At 42.5% G+C, this 16,089-nt stretch overlaps 1 protein-coding gene across 3 annotated transcripts in view; it reads right to left on the bottom strand.

The window, feature by feature from the left end:
- Positions 1–11: 11 nt before the first annotated feature.
- The window catches only part of LOC118377607 (ubiquitin carboxyl-terminal hydrolase 48-like), a 17,064-nt gene continuing 986 nt past the window's right edge, over positions 12–16,089 (bottom strand). For 2 of the 3 annotated variants that reach the window (XM_035764547.2, XM_035764549.2), the window contains exons 3-27: positions 15,671–15,791; positions 15,306–15,447; positions 13,187–13,314; positions 12,880–13,004; positions 12,024–12,132; positions 11,523–11,656; positions 11,258–11,340; positions 10,880–11,062; positions 10,420–10,557; positions 9,909–10,058; positions 8,078–8,278; positions 7,879–7,993; positions 7,558–7,700; positions 7,144–7,343; positions 6,874–6,996; positions 2,833–2,894; positions 2,630–2,740; positions 2,317–2,447; positions 2,094–2,200; positions 1,868–1,975; positions 1,493–1,675; positions 1,235–1,360; positions 1,002–1,050; positions 849–875; positions 12–727 (exon numbers count right to left, since the gene is read on the bottom strand). In XM_035764547.2, coding sequence (XP_035620440.1) covers positions 705–727; positions 849–875; positions 1,002–1,050; positions 1,235–1,360; positions 1,493–1,675; positions 1,868–1,975; positions 2,094–2,200; positions 2,317–2,447; positions 2,630–2,740; positions 2,833–2,894; positions 6,874–6,996; positions 7,144–7,343; positions 7,558–7,700; positions 7,879–7,993; positions 8,078–8,278; positions 9,909–10,058; positions 10,420–10,557; positions 10,880–11,062; positions 11,258–11,340; positions 11,523–11,656; positions 12,024–12,132; positions 12,880–13,004; positions 13,187–13,314; positions 15,306–15,447; positions 15,671–15,791 — 3,022 coding nt within the window. In that variant the 3' untranslated portion in view covers positions 12–704. The remainder of the gene's footprint in view (positions 728–848; positions 876–1,001; positions 1,051–1,234; positions 1,361–1,492; positions 1,676–1,867; positions 1,976–2,093; positions 2,201–2,316; positions 2,448–2,629; positions 2,741–2,832; positions 2,895–6,873; positions 6,997–7,143; positions 7,344–7,557; positions 7,701–7,878; positions 7,994–8,077; positions 8,279–9,908; positions 10,059–10,419; positions 10,558–10,879; positions 11,063–11,257; positions 11,341–11,522; positions 11,657–12,023; positions 12,133–12,879; positions 13,005–13,186; positions 13,315–15,305; positions 15,448–15,670; positions 15,792–16,089) is intronic. The other variant, XM_035764548.2, reaches the window with a different exon arrangement.

Raw genomic sequence — 16,089 nt, 5'->3', positions numbered from 1 at the left:
GTGAGAAAATCTGTTGGAGAAAAAACAACTTTATTGCCCGTATGAAATAACAGTTCACATCAAGGCCTGCATCGGTTTCTGACTGCAGCACAAACCTAATCTAAATGTGCAATGTTTTTTATTCATTTAAGAAATATACATATATTTTATTATTCTAAATGCAAGGGAGTATTTTGTTAACTTTGTTGTTGAGGTACTTAAATGTTAAACCACCAAACAGTTACAATGTTCAATATTTAAGAGTTGCTCATGCATTCTTTAAATGTTTGAAGAAAATTTGCAGTGAGACCACAATTTTCCTTTGAACAAAAAAAAATGTATCTTGTAAAATTCAATTGGGTCGATCCTCTCAGAAGTCTACAGAAGCAGACAGAAGAGAAGTTTGGGTTCCACATTGGAAGATGCCACTCGATTCTCATGACCCGTTTCTACTTACAGCCCAGGCGAAGAGATTGTGACCACAAAGTCCCAGAGAATGCATAAACGTCTTTAAATATTAAAAAGCCAGCAGATAAATTTTAACAGAGAAATAACCAAAGGATTTGCAACAGTCACAGCTTAAAATACAAAAACGAAATCTTTAGAAAACGACATAAGAGAAATCAAAATTAAAGCACTTTTTTCCAATTTATGGACACTACAAGCATTTGATTCTTGTTGTCCAGCTTCAGTCCGCCTCGAGGGCAGAGACTGTCATGTCTTCTTCAGTGACCGAGAAGCCCAGTGCCTGAATGGATCCATACAGTATGTTTTATTGAGTTGTTGTATGTCAAAGATAACAGCTGCACATACTGCAGATCAGGGTTAAAAAACAAATTAATGCAAACATGATTGCAATCAGAACATACCTTTAAATCCTTCTTCAGGCATACAGACTGAAAAAAGAACACAGAAACCAATGTTAGCAAATGGAATCTTTCAATTCATAGTGTACAAAAGATTAAGGGTATACAAAAGAAAGAAGAAGAAAAAATTGAAAAACGAGAGGAAAAGAAACATACCCTGATAAACGTCATCCAATGCTGCATAATCTGCTATGGGTTCATCAGCCTGAAAGAAAAAGACAAAATGCATATTCAGAAATAAGTAACATCAAACCATTCACTGCTCGTCTCCGGTAATGACATGATGACGTGTTCACTTTTCATATTAGATACTAGTCTTTACCCCATTCAATTTTATTTTACTTTAAATTCAAGTTTCTAATCAAATCTAATATAAATGCGGTACATACCTTCAGACAGATGACGCTCTCTGGGATGACTCCTAGGCTGCCGAGGGTGGCAGAGTCGTCCGTTAGACACCGGCCATCGATCGACAGGTTCTGATCAAACGGGGCCACAGAGAAGGCATGCATGATCTGAGGGAGAACCATTAACACACACCAGAGTTAGGGATCAGGAATCCTTAGATTCAGTGTTGAGCAAAAACAAGGATGATGCATTATGGTTATTCAAGCCTCCATCGATGGCAACACTGGTGAACCCCTCACTTGTATTTTGAGCTCCTTGAGTGTCTGATTGGCTGAGACGATGAGTGCTTTCTCTCCCCGGAGCTTCCTGCGCCTTGTGCTCCTCCTGATACCCGATTTGCCGCCACTGGCCATGGGGGCCGGACTTGCGGCAGCACCGATGGTGCAGTCACTCAGCCTCTGACGCTTCGCCCCGTCCTCTATCTGGACAGACAGCATGTGACCAGGAAGCAAGGGAAACATCGGGCAATATCCATGTTAATCATCCTCTGAGCACTTCTAACTTCTACATTATTGGTAAATGGCTTAGTTCACAAAACCATTACTCAAACATTAAATTCTTAGAGACTTATAAGCAACAAAAAGTGAAACTGAAGTGAGGGGTTTGTGTCCTACCTGGCTAAAGTCAGGGTCTCGCTCTCCGTCCACCTTAGTAACAGGCTCCTCCCTCTCATCCTCTGCCTCCGACCCACTCACATTCACCTCAGGAGCTGCCTCCATTAGCTAAATAGGAAGGCAGTTGTATTCTTCTCTGGAGATCCATACTATTTGCATATTACACTCTGCGACAGACATATTTCCTAAAGAGAGAAAGAGGGGAAGGGGAGAGAAAGACACTCACCCTCTTGTCATCTATGACCTTGCGGACGTAGACTGTGGCTTGTGCGTACTCTCTCATGTCCCTCTGTTGCTGGAAGATGAAGCCTTCTCTGCAGTCCCTACAAAGCTCTGGACACAGAACACTAACACAGTCAAACAGTTCCTCTGCACAGTTCAAAGAATCATAACAGAATAACAGCATTAAGTCACACAGTTGAGGGAAATCATAAGGACTTTAATCTCACCAGGCTGGGTGGTGTACTCCACACTGGAGCCGTTGGGTGTGGCCTGACTGATCCGGCAGATGGAGATTGGCTGATCAACCAGGAAGTGTCTGCTGATCACCTCCCATTCACCGGGCCAGAGAAGAGCTATACTGTGCAGAGGGCACAGCACACAACATGAGACCAGGAGGGATGGATGATGAAGACCAGAGCAGTATAAAACACAACATGAGACCAGGAGGGATGGATGATGAAGACCAGAGCAGGGCTGTATAAAACATGAAAACAACATGGGTCGAAGAGGGGTCAGACAGAGGTCAGTGAAGTCACTCACTGTTGGGCGTCTCCCATCAGCATGGAGTCATGGGTGAACATGAAGCCTCCATGGGGACAAAGGAGCAAACTGTTCCCCACGCTAGACACTGGGGTGGTCTTAGTGGGCCTCCTACAGAGAGGGGGGGGGAGAAGTCATTCATTTGGCGGTTTGAATGGTGAAGCACACAAAAAAACAACGCATTGGATTAGGACAGGACTTACCTGATGAACTTTCTCCACTCGTCCACAAAAAACAGAGGAACTATGTAGAGAATGTCCGTCTCCTAAAACAAAGATTGGATTCATCAGTATGTCAACATGTCATCAACAAATATATTCAGTTCAGCCAATAAGATATCTATCAAGTGTACAAACTGTTAATACCTCTTATTACCTGTGCAATAATCATTATTACCTGTGTACTTAGGTTATTACATGAGTAATTAAAGTGTGTTATTACACGTGTACTAACTCATTACTTGTCTAGTAGGCTTGGGCAGTATACCGGGGTATTTGGAAAAAGCCACAGGATGGTCAATAACTCAACTAGTTTTCCCATACATTTTAATAATTGTAGCTACTTTAAAAAAAACCTTTTCTCCCCAATTTCGTGGTGTCCAATTGGTAGTTAGTCTTGTCTCATTGCTCAAGGTCAAAGGTCAAGAGCCGTGTCTCCTCCGAAACACAAGCCAACCGCACTGCTTCTTGACAAAATGCCCACTTAAGCCCGGAAGCCAGCCGCACCAATGTGTTGGAGGAAACACTGTACACCTGGCAACCTTGTCAGCACGCACTGCGCCCGGCCCGCAAAAGGAGTCGCTAGTGCGCGATAGGACAAGGACATCCCTGCTGGCCAAACCTTCCCCCTAACCCGGACGACGCTGGGCCAATTGTTCCCCGCTCGAACCCAGAATCTCTAGTGGCACTGCAATGCAGTACCTTAGACCCTGCACAACTCGGGAGGACCCAATTGTAGCTACTTTTTAAGTAAATACCTGCAGTCAACTTGTGCAATACGTTAGGAGTTAAAGCAGATTGCATTCATTTCACAGCTCAAATTATTTTACATTATAAAACAGTTCCCCAGAACAAATGAGCCAGTCACATATTTCTTTGTAAATAGCACAACAGGAGAAAGTGGGAGCAGGTGAGTCCAGCTGTGTATTGACAGGGGTCGTGTTTTATATTTAAAGTCAGTGTGTTTATGCTTCAACAGAGTTATCAGGGGAGTGCAACTAGTTTTCCTTCACAGAAAATATATTAGTACAACATTCGGCTACACTGAGAAGCACCGGAGAAAGGGAGCTACACATCAGAGTGCTGTTGGTTTGTAAATTCTCATCCAGTGGAGAAGTGCAACTGAAACAACATTTGTCTGTGTCGAGCAGAAATTACAATAAGAAGCATTTCAAATCTGCTTTTATAAAACACTGCAGTATATTTCTTATGGGTTTCATCATTTTTCTGTGTGTGAAACTTGCTAGTTTTCTACAGTGGCAAGAAAAAGTATGTGAACCCTCTGTAATTTCCTGGATTTCTGCATAAATTGGTCATCAAATTTTAACTGATATTCATCTAAGCCACAACAATAGACAAATAACACACAAATGATTGCCAAACCTGTCCCAACTTTTTAGAGTACCAGATGCGAGCAGTAAATTGGAGATTAATCTCGCGCTCGTAGCACCCGCCGATTGGGTTCTCTTTCCCTGCACACTTGTACCCCCACTGTTTGTGAGTCTGGTCGCTTTAAAGACACGGTTCCTAATTAACACAAAAAGCAAAACTACTTTGAAAACATAAAAACAAATGATCGCATCGATACAGACCGCAAACCGGCTACACAAAGCTTAAGTAGGCTACCGCAAAGGGAATCTGAACGCAGTTCGCTAGAGTCGGGTGTTTCAGCCTAAGGTGCCCATTGTATTCGAAATTGATAACATCTCAAATCTACTGCAAAGCCATTTTAGAAGCATTGCCTCTATAGCCAATACCGGACACTCATTCATTCTACATCGCAGTCTTCTAAACTCCCGACTCCATTTAAATGACAATATGTTTATATTTATTTTTGATTATACTTTTGTAATGCTTTTTGTGACGTGGATCATAATTAGTTACAGTATATCAGATTGCGTGATCCTCGTAATGTTACTTGGAAAATACAACTAATGGGACGCAGAATTAAATGTATATCACACTCGCACAAATGCGACCAGTTATTGTTTGTATTTGCATTGAATTTATTTCACTAGCAAATGCGAGTGAACTGTTGGCACTTTAGAGCCCACTGAATGTCCATCTTATGTTCGCTAACGTTAGCTTAAAACAATTAGTGTTTACCTTTCCACAACACACCGAGTCGAAAAGGGATTTGTCCATGTGTTTACGTACAGCTGACAGTCAGCAAGGAGGGGGGCAAGACACCCGGCCGCTACGTCGAAAAATTCATTTCCATGTCCGTTGACACAAACTCCGTACATGTCTGTGTGTCACTGCTCGAGAATCGAGATGTTAGATTTACTCAGTGGATTTTTTTTTTTTTCAAATGTTTTTTATTTTATTTTTTATGATATATATCAGTACCTGCGTACATGGACAGAGAATTGCGTAGTTGGTACGCAAAATGCGTGCATGTTGGCAGGTCTTTATATTGAATACATAATTTAAACATGATTTCTCCAAAAGCTAATTGGAGTCAGGAGTCAGCTAACCTGGTGTCCAATCATTGAGATGTTGGTTAGAGCTGCTTTGCCCTATAAATAAAACTCACAAAATGTAAGTTTGCTATTCACAAGAAGCATTGCCTGATGTGAACCATTAAGAATTGTTGCCTTGCATAAAGCTGGAAAGGGTTACAAAAGTATCTCTAAAAGCCTTGATGTTCATCAGTCCGCGTTAAGACATTGTCTATAAATGGAGAAAGTTCAGCACTGTTGCTACTCTCCTTAGGAGTGGCCGTCCTGCAAAGATGACCAAGAGCACAGCGCAAAATGCTCAATGAGATTAAGAATCCTAGAATGTCAGCTAAAGACTTACAGAAATCTCTGGAACATGATAACATCCCTGTTGACGAATCTATGATACGTAAAACACTACAAAATAATGGTGTTCATGGGAGGACACCACGGAAGAAGCCGCTGCTGTCCAAAAAAACATGGCTGCACGTCTGAAGTTTGTGTGCTACTGGCAAAATATTCAGTGGACAGATTAAACTATCTATCCGCCAATTGAAGCTCAACAGAAGTTGGGTGATGCAAAGGACAACGACACAAATCATAGAAGTAAATCATCAACAGAATGGCTTCAACAAAAGAAAATACGCCTTCTGGAGTGGCCCAGTCAGAGTCCTGACCTCAACCCAATTGAGATGCTGTGGCATGACCCCAAGAGAGCAGTTCACACCAGACATCCCAAAAATATTGCTGAACTGAAAGTTTTGTAAAGAGGAATGATCTAAAATTCCTCCTGACCGTTGTGGAGGTCTGATCCGCAACTCCAGAAAACATTTGGTTGAGTTTATTGCTGCCAAAGGAGGGTCAACCAGTTATTAAATCCAAGGGATCACATACTTTTCCACAGTGTGTACAATAAAGACATGAACACGTATAGTTGTTTGTGTGTTGTTAGTTTAAGCAGACTGTGTTTGTCTATTGTTGTGACCTAGATGAAGATCAGATCAAATTGTATGACCAGTTTATGCAGAAATCCAGGTATTGCCAAAGGGTTCACATACTTTTTCTTGCCACTGTTAGTGGCTGAATGAATGAGACGGACATCACAGTGTTAGCTTTCTGCTGTGTTTGAGAAATCTGTACCGCTGCCAAACCATCTTATAATAATAATAATATATGCCATTTAGCGGACGCTTTTATCCAAAGCGACTTACAGTCATGTGTGCATACATTCTACGTATGGGTGGTCCCGGGAATCGAACCCACTACCCTGGCGTTACAAGCGCCATGCTCTACCAACTGAGCTACAGGACACATTGATTTCCTTGCGTTTTTTCTCCTCTCCATTCTCGGCCCATCTGCTCCCCCCAGGCATTCTCTGAGCAGAGCAGGCAGACCAGTTACCCTAGCGACTCCACAGACACAGCGTGTACACATGCTGTTCCAGAGCCAGGACTGTTCTTCCTTCAGACAAGCATGCGTCAAAACTTTGTTAATTTGCACAATGTCTCGTTCATATTCACTTGTAAATATCCACTCACCAAAAATTAGTCGTTATTGTTATTACCTGTGCACTAACAGTTATTACCTGCGGCCACTTGGTGAGTGTGGGTCTGTTCTTCTCCTGGAACAGGTTGAGGAGGGAGCTCTTCTGTTCTGATGCCATCATCCTGTTCAGAGCCTCATTCTCCTTCCCCTCACGCTCCAGCCTCTACAGGAAAACCCACAGGGATATCACACAGCTAAAAGGAATGTGTGATCAGCTCAATTTGGTTTTTCCATTTACAAGGCTAGAGAGGAGTAGGGAGAGACAACAGTATCTCTATCCCTCCCACCACCTCGGTCCATCCCTTCTTACCAGGCACTGCTGACAGGGCTCCTGTAGCTGGGTGAACTGAGGGGCTCTGGGGAAATACACCCTCAGTCTGGACCACACCTCCTCCGTCACCAGCCGCCTCTCGCTCTCCAGGATACTCAGGCCACCATGCCGACAGAGGATGTCCTCGTTGAAGGTCTTCATCTCCTCCTCGTCTTCATCCTGGTTCTCTGGGCCGTACTCTGGAATCAGACAGCAATAGTCAAACAATACTGGGCCACACTGATAAAGAACCAGACAGCAATAACCAATCTAATCAATCATGATCTCCGCACAAAGGAGGTGAATATGTTATTTCTGACATGATTCTAATAATATTGTAGTTACCTACTCTACATGTCATTGTGACAAGTAGTTTTTCAAGTTGTACTCTGTGACCTCTGCTGGTTTGTTTACCTTTAGTAGCAGTGATCTCTGGTCCCTCTCCGTTGGTTTTGCCGTCGATGTGTTTGGTCTCCTCCTCGTCCTCATCCAGCTGCTCCAAGGCCAGCTGTCTCCAGCTCCGAAGAGACGTCTTGCCCACCCAGTACCCCTCATCACTGTCAGATAGGGGTGAGATATTAGAACACACACACATACAAACCGCAATCGCTAGCTGCAGTACTACAAACATGTCTGGATCAATAAAATATACTGTTATTTTGTCTAACATTCTGCACTACGAGGACTGTTTTACGAACAAAAAACGTTGCCATTAATCTGTGTGTATGTGGTTACCTTTTGGGCGGGCCCTTGACAAGGTTGGTGACTTCTTTGTAGTCCTCGGCCAGCTGGTTCTTTAGCCGCAGCACCCTGCATCTCTGGCCCACACATTCCTCACAGAGAGTTGACCCTGGACACAGGGTCACACACACACAAGGTCAGAGGTCACAGAGAGGAGCTGAGACTATCCATGCATATCAGCAATGTCTCTTACCATCTAGTCTTGGTCCTCCGCCGTATCTGTCAAAGAGAAGCTCTGCTGCTTTAACAGAGATCCTCTTGGCCTCCCCCACCTTGTCTGGGTGAAGTTTACCATGAGAACAGAGGAAGTTGCCGTTGTCGATTTCTTTAGTGACCGTCGAGTCGTCCAGCCATTTCTTCAACCACTCCAGAGGCACAAACTCATACTGCTGGCCTGAAACAAACACACAAACATGAAACACTCGACCCGGACCTCAACCTTGTAAGATGGACATCTTAGTTGAACTTAAGTGCTGGGAAAAAGAACTCTGGATAAAGAAAATGGGCAACACACAGTATATTGCACTCGTATAACATTTATTGTAAATACCTCAGAGCTATATTCTTGTGTGACTTTGTTTCTTTACAAAGTAAGCATAGCTACTGTTAAAGCACCTGCATAGCATACCAGGGATGTGGTATAATTAGGGCAGTAAAAATTCTCCGCAAATTATTTCTGACGCCATTAATCGCAACTCCATTTCTTTACCGGACGGACCTTTGAAGCGGGTTTCCACACGGACCCTTTTAAAGTGCACAACTACAGCCAATACTTGTGCCTTTATGTCGCTGAAGACCGTGTGCCTCTAGCTAGCAACCTGATAACTTGACCACAAAATTGGATGGCACAGGAAGAACTAAGAAGGAATAGGCTACTTAAAGTTATCTGGGCCCAGTTTCCCCGATAGTGATGCAACTTAGTCTTAGGATCTTTCCTACAATTGCCGAAGATCTAATATGCGTTCCCCAAAACACCATGCATAGAGAACAGTCGCTAAGTGCGTTGTTGGAGCATGTGTCGATGTTGACTTGCCTACAAGTAGCAAACTATAACTCGATAGATTGAACATTATATTTATTTTAATATGAATTAAATAGGCCTATAGTCTACTATTTATATTTTAATGCCGTCATCTCGGTTTTCATTTGACGCATATTTTTATTTGTTGCATGTTTGTATCAATTGTAGACATTGGCAACTTTGTATTTGTAGTCAACTATGTTCTGAAGTTAATGGCAGTCACAGAGAGACAGTTAAACCACGGGATTATATGTTTGTAGTATATTTTCTGTGTATAAAGTGACGCAGGAGGGCAAAAAGCATCTGACGCACTTAGCCGTTCTTCGAGTGATCTGAGGCAAGCGTTAAATTACGAGCGTTTTCAAGTGCAACGTTAATAACAAGCGTTTAGGGAATCAGCTGGGAGATTTAACAAGGCTCATATGAAGGTTCTAACAATGAACTTATTAGCCTTAAGATGCTTTTGGGAAACAGGGCCCTGAACACTACAAATGGTTACAGTGTTTTCATAAGATTGTTGGACAAATGTAAAATCTCTTTGTATCCATAGAGCCAGGTTTTTCCTGTAGTCACTCATTTAGAATGCCTGCAGCAGTAACAGTACTTAGCTTTGTGTTGTGCATAAGTGTTAAACTTCAAGAACATTGATGAGAGTAGGCCTACTTAAACATATGGAGCATAAATAGCTGTACGTTACAGTGACTTGTGTTTAAGGGGAAAATGCTATTAAAACATTCGGATGTAGATCATTTTGTGTTTCCATCCCTTACAAATCAAAACATAGTATGCCTGTAACGCAATGCACTGCTAATTAAATGGGAAAATATTTTAGGGACAAATATGAGTACAATAAAAAATTGCAATAACTAATGCCATCAATACGATAAATTATTTTAATCGTTTAACAGCCCTAGTTATAATGCATTATACAACATCATGAACAAAGAACTACTTTCATATTGCAATATTGTGATAGCTGGGCTAAGGGGATGTTTTTACCGACCGTCTTCCGCAGGTAAAAGCTCGTAGAGTTCCTTCACCTCTTCGTGCTTGGCCTTGCCCTTGTCGACACTCTGCTTGCGCATGTCGGCCATCTCCAGGCACCACTGCTCAAACTTCCTGTTGTCTCGGTCCACCAGCCTCTGTAGAAAGCCTGGCACAGATAGAGGGCTCCCACTGATATCACAGCTACCGTTGCTGGGTTCAAAGGTCATACAAACAACATTCTAACCACGTCACCTCTGCAGCAACAGGTAGTGTACCACGCATATCTAGCTGACTTTAGTTGCAGGGAATATACAACTACACAAGTCTTACTGGTGAATAGCTTTAACCGCCTACACATTTCTTCTTACCTATTTTTCCCTGGGGTGGTAACTTTGGTTGATTATTTTAATAAAGTATGTCAAAGGGATGTACACACTGGAGCTATCCAGCCATCTCAGTTCTTACCTTGTACATAATGTATTGAACTACAGTCATCACCAGGTGCAGTCCAGTAGTTAGATCCTCACCTGGCACGTCAACGTTGGTCTCCATGGGGTCAGTGTCCTCCTCTCCATGGCACTTGTACACCAGCATGTAGGCGTTCCTGGAGCAGTGGTATCCTTTACTGCACTTGGGCTTACGGGTCTGGGACTTCACCGTCTCGGCTGGAGAAAGAGCAGAACAGCAGCAGAGAACAGGTATAAGAGAAGCCATGTTGAAGAGTGGTAAGTTCCTTTATTCTTCCTGTATGGTTTTTATTTTATCTCCGACATTTGTTGTTTTACTGTAAAGTGTTACGATTTTAGATGCACTTTAAATAAACATTGATTTATTAAGGGAGTGGGTGTGGGAATTTTACCATCTAACAGTCCGTTTTTAACCATGCTGTATTACAAAACAATACAGCTACAATTCAGGGAAGTGAAGGGGAGAAGAGGTTAAGGGGGCACAAGTGGACTAATGCAGAAAGGAGCAGGGGGGGCTCACCGATGTCCTCCTCGATGCCCAGTTGTAGCTTTTTGCCCTCCATCTTCTCAATCTCCTCGTCGTTGAACTTGTACCAGTCGCTGGTGCGGGCGTCTCGCACGTGTGCAATGTAGTGACCCGAGTAAGCGCTGACCCCGCGGTGGATCAGGACCGCACTCAGCTCGTACACACACTTCTCATCTTCTGGGGACGCCACCCGAAGAGACCCAAAACAAACAGCATGGATTATGTGTGTCTGTATGTCATAATGCATAGTAAAGGGTCAGCTTTTATCATACCATAGTCACAGAACTTCGGTCATGTATCTTCATCATTAAATATTCTGCCACACTTATAGAATTAGGACAGTATGTTGAGCCATTGCAAGGCTGGCGATACCTTTTCCCTCCAGGAACGGGCCCATGTCCAGCTGCTCTGGAAAACTGATGAAGGTGTTGAGCTTCTTCTTGTGACCCGTTTGTCTGGGAATCAGAAGACAGACAACATTCAGCAACAGTACCAAGTTAGAGTTGCATTGACCCTTAGTGATACTACATATGGCCACTACTAGTGAAGGTATGTACGTTTTGAGTTGTGGGCTGAGGGATTGTAGACTAGAGACCCTTCTACAAAACGACAGACTTAATGAATGAATCAAACTGACCTGTCGAAGACAAAACGCATGAGCTGCAGGTTTAGTACATGTGGGAGGCTGTGCAGTTTGATGCGTCGAGTGGCGTTCTGTTTGCTCTGGCAGCTCTCACAGAAGTAGCAGTTGTCACCGTCCAGCTTCTCCTCCTGCAGGGAGCGATCACAGGGTCAACACTAGGAGGTCAAGCATTTTTTTTTATTACTCCAAACTGTTCAACCCAACTACTCACACGTTATTTTAAATCTCAATCAGTCTGTTACATCAATTAATTACCATGGGGAAATAACCCTGATGTCATACTGCATTAATACCTTGGGGAACCGATGTCATACTGCATTAATACCTTGGGGAACCGATGTCATACTGCATTAATACCTTGGGGAACCGATGTGTCGTCAAAATGCATTAGTTAAACTAATGAACTATATGCAGTCATAATGCATAATCGCCTTAAAGAACAACATGATGCATCATCATCTTCATGACTAATGTGATGTCAGAATGCAAGGTTACCTTGAGAAACTCTGTGACACATTCTGTAAGGTTCTTGTGGCCCTGGATGTTGAGCTCCAGTTCGTAGTATCGGGACGGCAGTGGAGAAGCGCGGCCACACTGGTTACACCTGTCATAAACCCACAGACTAAGACACTCAAAGTCTGCATCTGTTATTGCTGTTTCTAAGGAAGTTTGAAAAGGTGTTATGTAGAAGTCTGGGTTTAGTTAAGGTGACTAAAACCTAGGTACTAGTTGAAGAAACGTAAATTGCAAAAATGGCAAAAGCATGGCCCAGATAAAAGCATAACCTTTGCAGCCACAAAGCCAAACCTCTAGTAAAAGTCCCTAGTGTCCAATCTGACATGAACAGTCCAGTTAACAGCCCAGTTTCATCTGTCTTTATGATGTTAATAAAATACTAAAAATCCTGTTGCATTTCTGACTGGCACCACCACTGATGTCAAAGCACAAAATAGTTAAAACGCTTGACTTTATAAAAACCAACCCATAAAACAAAATAGGACATCTCATGGCAACCTGAATATTCCAAATTCTAACAAATAAAACTACCACTGGGTTGTTAGAAAATTGTTTTTATTTGTTTTTTATTTAACTAGGCAAGTCAGTTAAGAACAAATTCTTATTTACAAAGACGGCCTACACTGGCCAAACCCGGACAACACTGGGCCAATTGAGCGCAGCCCTATGGGACTTCCAATCACGGCCGTTTGTGATACAGACTGGATTCTAACCAGGTTGTCTGTAGTGAAGCCTCTAGCACTGAGACGCAGTGCCTTAAAACGCTGCATCACTCGGGAGCCCAAAGTTACTTAAGTCTGATTAAAGTTGATGGGTGAATGTAGTGCTGGCTTACACAGTGACGTAAGACATCTGTCCACAGAATTGCAGCTGAATGACATTCTGCAGGTTTGGGTTCTTCTGTTTGGATAATGTGTCCTCCAATAGCGAAAGGAAGAGTTTGGAGAACTCTTGAGCGTCCTGAATGTGAAAGAAAGGCAAGAGAGAGAAATAGAGATGTCAATGAGTATAATTAAAATACTGTAGTTTACATTTGAATTGTATTCTTATTTTTCTTCCTATACCCACTATAAAAATAACTAAGCTTCTCCAAAACATTGTTAACTCTTCAGACTTTCCTGAGCATGTAAAAAGATGACTACCTGCTGTTGTCCTGTGTCCAGCCCTAGCGCCTTGACCAGCCCCGAGGGGTCAATGTACCTTCTGTTGCTGTTCTGAAGAAGTGCAAACAGGTACTGCAGGTGTTCACATATGCTGCGAGGCTCATAGTCTGAGAAAGGGAAAAATGGTGTGAGGACTTCAATTTGGGTTTAACTTTTCAAGATGATTCATTAGATACATGGGCGCCGATACAATACATTTTAGTTTGAAACTATTCTGTGCGATCCAGTTTGATTAGAGGAACAAATTGATGCGATTTGGTTCGATGCACTAACATTTGTTGCATAAACACATTCATTTTCCATTCGAAATTCAAATCTGCTGCTGATGAGCTGAGCCTCTCTGAGCAGCATCTGTTTGAGCTGACTTCGGTGTGTGTGTGTGTGTGTGTGTAAATTATGTATATGGTGGATGTAGGCACCTTGGCTGAGCCATAAGGGAAACTGGGCAACCTTTCGATTACTGGCCCAATTCTCTAACCACTAAGCTACCTGCCGTCCCTAGAAGTTCAGCCACCCCACTATCAGTTGGGGGGCAATGTTTGCTTAGCCAATGAAAATAAGAAAGTATCAACTTCACCCTGTATATCAAATTACTCTCTCATATTTGATATAACACACATTCAGAAGTTGGGGTCACTTAGAAATATCTTTGTTTTCCATGAAAACATACATGAAATTAGTTGCAAAATTAATAGGAAATATAGTCAAGATGTTGACATGGTTATAAATCATGATTTCAAATTTAAATAATAATTGTGTCCTTCAAACTTTGCTTTTGTCAAAGAATCCTCAGTTTGCAGCAATTACAGCCTTGCAGACCTTTAGCATTCTAGTTGTCAATTTGTTGAGGTAATCTGAAGATTTGTCCTGTTGTACGAGGAAATTGGCTCCAATTAAGCGCCATCCACAGGGTATAGTATGGCATTGCAAAATGGGAGTGATAGCCTTCCTTCTTCAAGATCCCCTTTACCCTGTACAAATCTCCCACATTACCACCACCAAAGCACCCCCAGATCATCACATTGCCTCCACCATGCTTGACAGATAGCCTTAAGCACTCCTCCAGCAATGTTCTTCTTTGTGATCTGAACACCTCACTCCTCTTTCTATTCTGGTTAGAGCCAGTATGCTTAGTTAACACAACGTGCCATTGGAACACAGGAGTGACGGTTGCTGATAATAATATGTAGATATTCTATTTTAAAAAACACATAAAATAAAAAAGCCGTTTTCAGCTACAATAGTCATTTACAACATTCAAAATGTCTACACTGTATTTCTGATCAATTTTATGTTATTTTAAAATTGACCAAAAAAATGCTTTTCTTTCAAAAACAAGGACATTCCTAAGTGACCCCAAACTTTTGAACGGTAGTGTGTGTGTATATATATATATATTTATTGTTTCAAGTAAAACTACCAAATCTACCAAAACCATTGCTGCTGGTGAACCTGAACAACCGATCAGCATGTATAACCAGATGAGTTGCGTCTCCGGCAGTAGCTTAGGCTACTTTTATTCAGGTAAAACACCATTTTCAGCCCATTTGACAAAATGGCACACGTAGTTGTGCCAGATCAGGAATTGACCTACTTCTCATTGGTCAGCGCGAGAAGCTGCGCTTCACTAGGCTACTGATATTGCCTGGGGTTGTTTGGTATGCAATATTAAATCAATGACTGTCAACCCAATAGTCATTATTTTTGGGGGGTGCTTATATTTATCCTGTGACACACAAGTGTGTAATGCTAATGTTGTTTTTTTGTTACTTGTGCCAACTCCACGTGCCTTGCTCAAGGGCACAGTGACAGTTTACCTTGTCGACTCCAGTATTTGAACCAGCAACCTTTTAGTTACTGGGCCAACAATCTGATCTGGAGGCTACCTGCCGCCAATTACATGCTTAGTTAAGACACTGAAGGACAGGATGTAGTTGTCACAAAATATTTGGGTTTTTTAAAGGTTGAGAGAAAGTAATCCGTTTGGGCTCCCAAGGGCCGATGCACTTATATTTTAAACATATGAACCATGGACCGATGCGTATCGGTAAATTATTACATCCCTACAATCTGGGCTCATCTCCAAGGTCTAGCACACCTGAGTCCATGTTGTGCTCCTCTGCCCGGGCATTCTGACACAGGTACAGGGTCCTGCGCAGCTCCAGGTTGTGGAACCACACCTGAAGGAAGGTGTTGACGTAACACGTGGCGCCCAGGTTCGTCAGACCCACAAACGTGTTCTGAGAGAGGGGGAGGACGAGAATTAGAGGGGATAGAGGAAGGTGTGGGGGGGGGGGTGAGAGAGATGGACAAGTTCATCCAGTGTCTTCAAATCAGTGCAGATGAAAGGCAGACAATTTAACTTGAAGTAGACCCAAGTCATGTGTATTTAAAAACAGGCAGGAGCAAGTCCTTGCAGGTGTAAATCTGTGTTCAAGATGAATGTTGTGGATGTAGGCCTACCTTGTCCCGGCGCTCTGAATTTGGATCATCAATGTTGTGGAAGCTGTTTTCGTTTATCTCTCCCAACCAGGCATGTTCCCCAATACCGACAAGACAATTTGGGTTCCCTTTACAATTCCTCCTTTATAAGCAAAGTCAGGGGGGAGAGATGTCAATATCCTAACAACCATCTCTTTCACACATTTTTTTAAGCAAATAGAGACAGTTGTTTCAGGCATTGAAACTTGAGAATAACATCAAGCATTAGGAAGCCGATGCCATTCTGTAATGTGAATATCAAAATACTAGAGGAAAGGAAATGAGTCATGAAGTGTTTCACCCATCTTTCCATTGCTGAAATCTCATATTGTGACTGCACATGTCATTCAGCTGAGTGACTCGTTAGCGACATGATAATCAAATTGCAGACAAAATAAGAT

Source organism: Oncorhynchus keta, chromosome 21 (genome assembly GCF_023373465.1).
Source record: "Oncorhynchus keta strain PuntledgeMale-10-30-2019 chromosome 21, Oket_V2, whole genome shotgun sequence".
NCBI lineage: Eukaryota > Metazoa > Chordata > Actinopteri > Salmoniformes > Salmonidae > Oncorhynchus > Oncorhynchus keta.
Note: the sequence above shows the minus strand (reverse complement) of the source record. Positions and strands in the feature narration are given on the sequence as shown.